Source organism: Pteropus vampyrus, unplaced genomic scaffold (assembly GCF_000151845.1).
Source record: "Pteropus vampyrus isolate Shadow unplaced genomic scaffold, Pvam_2.0 Scaffold124, whole genome shotgun sequence".
Taxonomy (NCBI): Eukaryota; Metazoa; Chordata; class Mammalia; order Chiroptera; family Pteropodidae; genus Pteropus; species Pteropus vampyrus.
Window position 1 is genome coordinate 240,586 of NW_011888905.1, and position 7,750 is coordinate 248,335.

The window sequence follows — 7,750 nt, forward strand, 5'->3', positions numbered from 1 at the left end:
CGCGTGTCCCCCATTCCCACGGCTGCTGACCTGCGAACGTGGTGCCCGGGGGTGTCGAGCGCCCCGAGACTCTCTCGCTTTCCTCGCGCGGGGACCCCAACGGTCACCGAACCCTGAGAGCGTGGACTCGGCCGATTCGGCAGACGTCAGAAACCTCGGAGGCCGAGACCCTCCCCAAAGTCGCCGAGCCGCCTTCCCGCTCCGCATGGGCAGTTACCTGGGCAAGCGGGGGTCCCCGGCGCCGTCCCCGGCGGAAGGGCGCACAGATCCGCCCGCGGGGCTGGGGAACCGCCGGCCGGCTCAGCCCCTTCACCAGCTCCACCGGGTTCAGCACGTCCACCGCGCACACCCTGCCCCGCGGCTCGGACCTTCGAGAAGGCCGCGGGACTGGGACCCCGCCAAGCCCACCACGCGGGGCGTCAGCGAGGCCTGGAGGCGCTTCCCCATGAGGAGGCCCCAGAATTCCGTCGTGGGGCCTCTCCCCTCAGACTGGTGGGAGAGTTACCTGAAGCGCAGTGTCTGGTCTCTCCGGCACCCCAGGGCGGTATGGAGCCCAGTGACCATCAAGATCACGCCCCCTGGGCGCAGAGGGCTCCCCGACACGTCCCCGGCACAGTCCTCGCCCTCTGGGAAGCCTCCAGGCAGGTGCGTGAAGGCGACAGTGCTGCGGGCCGTCCGAGAGTGCGCGAAGGGGCGGACGGGGCCGCGGGAGCCGCTGCTCCGCGACAGGCCGCGCTGCGAGCGCAGGGCGCCCGGCTCCAGACCCTCTGCGTTTGAGCCTCTGGTCAAGAATGGAGTTCGCGCTTCCTTCGTGCCCAGGCCTGGGCCGCTGAGCAGAAGCTCCGCCTCCCGGAGCTCGGACCGCACGCGCACGGGCGGCCCCCTGGGCTCCAAAAGAAACGCCATCACGAGCTCTTACAGCTCTTCTAGAGCTTCCTCCGAGCGTCGTAAGAGAAGCGTTCCCGGTGCACCCCTCCAGACTCCAGAGCGGCCAGTAAAAAAGGAAGAGAAAGGTCACCAGTGTCGTTCTCCCATCCCACTGGGATCAGAGGAGTCCCCAGCAGCGTCACGTGACAGCTCTGGGCAGCGCAGTCGGAAGATGCCACAGCTGCTAGCTAGCCCTGGGCCCCTGCTGCCTCTGCCCCCAGCTCCCCAACGTGGTTATGCAGCCTCGGAAGACCACCTGGCCCTGGGGACAAAAGGTGGACTCCTGTGGGGCAACGAAGCCAGAAAGGATACAACAGAGGTCACCGCAGACTCTGTCCGGGACTCTCGGTCTGCTCTGCCACCTCCCCTGGCTCTCGCTCTGCCTTCTGCAGGCACAGCTCCAGCCCTGGGCCCAGATTCCCAGGGGGAGTCTCCAGGTCCCCTGGCCTCCCCACAGTCTACTGCAGAGGGTGTCAGTGTGGCCCTCTCACCCCTGCAGACACCCAGCTTGCTGGCCCCACTTGGCTGCTCACTGTCAGAGTCCCGTCCAGGCCCCGCTTCAGGGGCAAAGTCTCCAGCTACCGTCACCCTCCCGATCCCTGTTTCTCCCACATCACCAGTCATTGACACCACACAGCCACCTCCGACCTCTCAGGATGACAGGTCTGCCAGGTCCCCACAGCCACCTGTCATAAGCCCCGCACAAAGGTGTTTGTTTGGAAAGGTGAGACCAGCTCGCCATCTTTCTGCATCTGCACCTCCCGCTGCAGCTTCTGCTGACCCCACGTCAAAATGTGTTTTCGGTCCCCCGCCCAAGAGCGAGACCGGAGACGCCTTACATTTCAGAATGGCCACCGCAGCATTGTCACCTCCAGGCAGCTTAGCTCCCACCTTCGAGCCTGTCTTTGGCAGCATAGGGCCACTTAACACTATGCCCGTGACAGGTGCTTTCTCCCCCAGGCAGACCTGCTGTCCGGCTCCGCCTGCTCCTACCCACACCTCCCACGACCTGGTCAAGGCCACCTCTGTAGTCGTGTCCACTGCCCCAGCCAGCTCATCCAAAGACTCCTCTTTCAAGCCACCTCTGGGTTTTGATGTAGTGAGTGTCACCAGTGCTGCGGACAGCACCCCCTCCCTCCCTTCCACCTGTCACACTTTCCTGCTCGGGGCCGCTCGCGCCTTCAGGGCCAGCTTCTCCACAGCTACAGGTTTCATTTTGCCACCCCACCACCCCGCGGCCATTCCTAGGGTGCACACAGTCGCCATCTTTAGCCAGGCTCTTCCCACTGCTGCCCAGATGACCGCTAGTAGAAGCACTGTCGGTTTTAGGGGTGTGGGCAGCCCTCTGTCAGCCTCTGCCCTCATGACCACGAACCAGCCCGCACTGTCATCCGGCATCTCCAATCTGACCTCAGCATTCACAATTCCCTTGGGGTCAAACTCAAAGCCACCTTTCCCACCATCCCTGGGAGTCACTTCTCAGCCTGCATTTGGGGCTGCAGGTGGGCGAGAGCAAGGTCTTCTCCAACCAGTCTTTGGCCCAAGCTTCAATAGCTCTTTCATTTTTAAAAACTCAAAAGTGGAATCCCCAACCCCATCCCCAACCCCAACCCCAATCCCAACCCCAGCTCAGCCAGCCTTCAGCAGCCCCACACAGTCAGCCTTTGGGCTGTTGACACCCTCAGCCTCCACCTTTCACATCCCTGCCAGCAACCCGCCAGACTCTGGAAGCACCCCAGCATTTGGCCAAGCTAGTGCAACTTGTTTTGGACTAGTCACTGAGGCTCACCGGAGTGGGGCTTCGAGCTCAGTGTTTGGCAGCACAGCCCCACGGCCTTTTGCCTTTGGGGGATTAGTGACCCCTATGGACTGTGGGGAGTCTGGGGTCAGTATGACTGCCCCAGACAGGAGCTCCAACTCTGGAGTGTTCTGCATTGGAGCAATGCCAGGTGGGGCCACTCGCACCGTCATGCCCTTTGGAAAAATCTGGAGCCAGAACACCCAAGCCCTGACCAGCCAGAGCACTCCTTTCGCCTTGGGGAGGGCCAGCATTTCTGCAAGAAGGGCTGTGTTTGGGGACCATCACATCGTTCCCTTTGCTCAGAGCACCCCTGTCCCTGGACCAGTTAAGACAGGTAGAAGCCTGGGCTTTGGAGTCCCCTCACTAGCTGCCCAGGGCTCCTTTGAGAGAGGGTCTTTCAGATCACCAGCCCCTTCATTCTCCATTGGTGCAAAACCAAAAACCCCAAAGAGTCGTGAGCAAGGGCACTCCCGAAGGCATCACGCCCACAAGAAGTAGCCAGCACCCCTCAGCGGAGCCCTGGCCTGGACCTCAGCGTTTCTGGGAGGAGCCCCAATCTCTTCCAAGTCCCTAAAGCAAAAACACCCAGATCAATGGCTAGAGCTTTACCTGTTCACCTGTGGGTTCTTATTTACATTCTAGAAAAAAAGTGGAGCACCAGGGTGTTCAGGGGCGATAGCAGAAAGAAATGAGGTGGAACCTCTGTAATTTAACAGAACCTTGCCTTCCCCTCCCGCCCACTCCTCTGCATCGATGTAAACTGGTTCAGGACACTGCCTCCTGGGAACAGACATGCCAGGAAGGCAGCAGATACAGCCCAGGCCCTGTTGCGTCTTTGAGAGGAGGTCTAGATTCCAAGAGATTTTATTTGGCTCTTAGAAGTGGTTCCCTTTCCCTGGTCTCTGAAAATGCTGAGTTCTCCTTTTTGCTGCCTTCTTGTCCCTCAGTGGGTTTTTGGAGGAATTTTGATGTAATTTGACCGACTTGTCCTTGAGGACCAATGGTCAACGCTGAGGGGCCCCTGTGTGCTGCTTGCACTGGGCCACTTCCTCCAACCAAGCTGTTTTAATCTTTTACCAAGAGAGATAGTGTTCCAGCCCCACCCTCCTCTCTGCCAATTTAGCCCCTGAGAGACTGGGAGGGAAGGCTCAGCCTGTCAGACCCAGAGGTCATTCCTCATTCCAGAACAAGGATGCTCTTTGCTGCAGACAGGGGGCCTTTCCTGTTTGCCACATTTTCATTCATCACTCTCCGGTGTGTTTAGAGACTTGTTCTCTTCACTGGGCCTGATGTGATGTGTAACATGTGCTTTCAATTGACTTGTAGGCCCTTGTTGACAGAGCCAAACCTACTTGCATAAAGGTTTCTGGGTCCCGGCTAATTGGGGGAGACTATAGCACCACATGTGGCTACACATGTTGAATGCCTATTTTCTAGTTTTTGACTTCAAGGGATGACTTCTCAGGAAAAGTAGGGCCAGGTGAGGGACAGACAGGTGGTGCAACCTTGCCTTTTCTCTTTACACCATAGGTCATGATCCCACCAGTAGGAGCCAGAAATGCTCAGTTAGGGAACCAAAGCTTGCACCTCATTTTCTTTTTGATTCATACATTCACATCGCTCCTGGTTGAGGTAGACAAGGCAGGACGCCTCTTGGGCCTGGGAACAAAGACGAGCAGGTGCCTAAGCTGACCTCTGTAACCAATGGGAGGCCTGCAGATGAGCCGTTATGCATTCCTTAGCATTTCTTATCATCCAGATGAAAAAAAAAAAAAAGAGGCAATATGACTTTCTGAGCACATCTATCTCCTGTTTTATGGACACTTTGGAAGGGGCCTGATTGGAAAAGCAAGCCAACTAAAATCGGTTGATAAAATAAAAATAAATTGTCTGAATAAGTCAACAGTATATATGAATTACTGTTAAGTTTATATTAGTTTGGAGGCAGAAATACGTTAAAAAAAAAGAAAAAAAAAACTTGCCCAAGCTCACCCAGTTAGTAAAGGTGAGATTCAGGATTTAAACCCTAATGGCTCTTTTTTCTCCCTCATAGAGCAAATACTCATACCCATCTGCTCCAGAAAAATAAATGAGCGATACTACGTCATGTAACTTATTCACATAATCGTGTACACACAATAATATACTAGGCACTCGAGGAAGAAAGCGCACCACTCACAGGCCTGGATATCAGGAGGCGGGTTAAGGGGATCATAAGAAGAGTGTTTGCCACCCTAGTTTCTGGTCAGGTCATCACCTAGGACGCATGTGTTATGTACTGCAGTGTCAACATGATAAAAAATGAAAAAATTAAGAGCTAGGCTGGTGGGCGGGAGGGCATAGTCCATTTAAAAGAAGGCACCCAGAAAAGAGCTCTTGAAATACATTATTTTATTTTATATATTATATACACAGATTTTTAATTTATTACTTTTTATTTAATATTATACTAATTTAATATTATACTAATGCCCATTTTCCCACTACAACAAATACTTTTTGAACATACAATTCTGAAAGTTGCATATATTTCATCAAATGGAGGACATGTAGGGACACAACCTGCACGTCTGTTTGTGTTCATGATAGTGAAGACATCATGCCCACAAGCATTTGCTGCATTGAACTGAAGACTGCAGTTCATTTATACATTCCAAATGTTTTTTGAATAATGCTGTGATGAATGTGTCTGTATGAAAAACTGTATCTGCATCTACATTTCCAAAAGATTGAAGCTTAGGAGTGGAATCACTGGGTTAATACGGAGAAACACCTTTAGACTCACCAACCAATATTGTAGAACTGTCTGTTTCTCCCTTCGATTTTCTCAATGTTTACTTCGTTTATATTTGGGGCTCTGATGTTCGATGCATATATGTTTATAATTGTTATAGCTTCTTGATGAATTAGTTCTTTACCAACACGTACTGTTTTTCTTTGTATCTTGTGTCAGTTTTATAATTTAAAGGTTATTTGGTCTAATATTAATGTGGCCATCCCAGCCCTCTTTTGATTACTATTTTCCTTGAATATCTTTCTCCATCCATTCACTATAGACTTAATCACATCTTTGGACCTAAAGTGAATCTCTTGCAGACAGCACATCATTGGATCATTTAAAAATTTCATTGGACCAAACTCTGCCTTTCGATTGGAGAATTTATCTCATTTAAGGTACCAACAAGGAAGACACAGCTGTGCAGAACCAAAAATGTATGTTTTTGGTTGCTCGACTCAGTAGGCAGAACTCAAGTCCATTCTCAAAGCTCCCGCCAATTGTCTTCTTGATGAACTTGACCATTTCTGGGCATGATACGTCTTTCTTTTCCTTAATAGCAACTCCAGAGTGGCAACCTAGACAGAAAGCGGGTTAAGGGATGCCAAGGTAATTCTAGTTCAGCCACCTGAGTTCTCTTGTTGGATCGACATGGTCTTAGGTGACAAGGGTAATGAACACCTAGGTGAGTAGATTCCTTGCCAAGTCTCCCTACAATGACACTACACATGGGTTTCAAAGTTTTATAAAAATGCACTTGTCACCCTTTCACCATAAAGTGACTCTTCTGAATGAAATGTCTGGGTGTAAGTAAGAGATGATTGGCAAGAAGGTAAAGTTCTAGCTACTGGCATGGGACATACTGGAGGGAACTGGGAAGGGAGCACATTCTACCTGGGGAGACACGAGGAAGGGATATTAATGGTCTTTGCCTCTTGAAATCGTCACTTTTGCCTTCCTCATCAATGAAAATACCTTGGGGTGGCTCTCCCAGACTTACAGGTGCCTTAAATTGAACTAATACTGGGTTAGTTGCATGTTTCTGGACACAATTTGGTCGCCATTCCCATAAGTTTAACAAGAAGTCTATGGGAAAGAGCCATAGCTCCTGCACTTCCATTATATATTTTTATATTCTTATATTGGGCACTGATGAGGAGAACATAGATTGGTAAAAGTCCTGCAGTTTTCAGATGTTGACAGGTGTCAACATCTCCAGTTATGTCCCCAGCCCAAATTCCCAAGGTTGCCCTTCAGCTATTCTGTGGACCTGAGTCTACGCTTCAGAATCTGCCTCGCGCCGCCTGCCAGCAGGCTCTGAGCAGAGCGATTCTGGGGCTCTTAGCCGGCGGCGAGTTGCGGAGACGCATGGTCAGTTTCTTGTGAACTGCTCCGAGCCTGGCCTTGTAGCCATAGGTCTGGAGTCCACAAGAGCGTCCGAGCCCTCGCTCAGCTGATTCCTGTTCTACCTGACCTTGAGGGCAGAGGCACTAAGTCCTGCAGTTTTCAGAAGCAATTATCTTTATTTTTGAAGGCGCCAGGACATCAGATAACAGATCATTTAAGGCGACAGGCTCAAGATAGGTCTCCATGCTGAAGAGTTTCCTGGTCGCTGACCTGGAGGCATGTGTTTGAATCTTATGTGTTCTTTCATTTTCTTTCTTCTCACTCTCCCTCCCGTTCTCCTTTCTTCGGTTATTATTTTTTTGTGGTTTCCCTGTTTCCGATACTTTATTTGAAGTATATTTCACACGTGGTAAAATGCAAAGATCTGAAGGTAGACAGAGAGTAATGAAATTTACACATCTCACGTGACCACCGCCCAGACCAAGATTGAGAACATTCTCAATTGAGAACATGCTCCCTTACCAGTCAGTACGGCACCGTGCAAGCTAATTGCTGTCATGATGTCTTCATCAGATAGTTTTGCTTGCTCTTGATCATCATATAAGTGGAATCATGTAGTATATCCTATTGTGTGGCATTTTTTTGCCCAGCGTGATGTTTTCGAGATTTACTTGGGTTATGACATGTACGAAAATCCAGAGAAATTTATTATTATCGCTAAGCAAGATTCCGTTTTCTAAGCAGACCGCGACTTATCTATACAGGGAAATATGAAGCAGCTGACAATATACATACAAAAGAAAAGCAGGAGACACCAGATGCTAGCCAGCAGAGTGGCGCAGCGGGAGCGTGCTGGGCCCATAACCCAGAGGTCGATGGATCGAAACCATCCTCTGCTA

General features: G+C 51.2%; 1 protein-coding gene and 1 non-coding gene across 2 annotated transcripts; both read left to right on the forward strand.

Moving 5' to 3' along the window:
• Nucleotides 1-205: 205 nt before the first annotated feature.
• On the forward strand, nucleotides 206-3,226 carry POM121L2 (POM121 transmembrane nucleoporin like 2). The gene has a single exon (XM_011366481.1). It carries the CDS (start codon nucleotides 206-208, stop codon nucleotides 3,224-3,226), a length of 3,021 nt encoding a protein of 1,006 aa, XP_011364783.1.
• Nucleotides 3,227-7,678: 4,452 nt separating this feature from the next.
• Nucleotides 7,679-7,750, forward strand: TRNAM-CAU. The gene has a single exon. It is a non-coding gene; the product is annotated as a tRNA-Met (tRNA).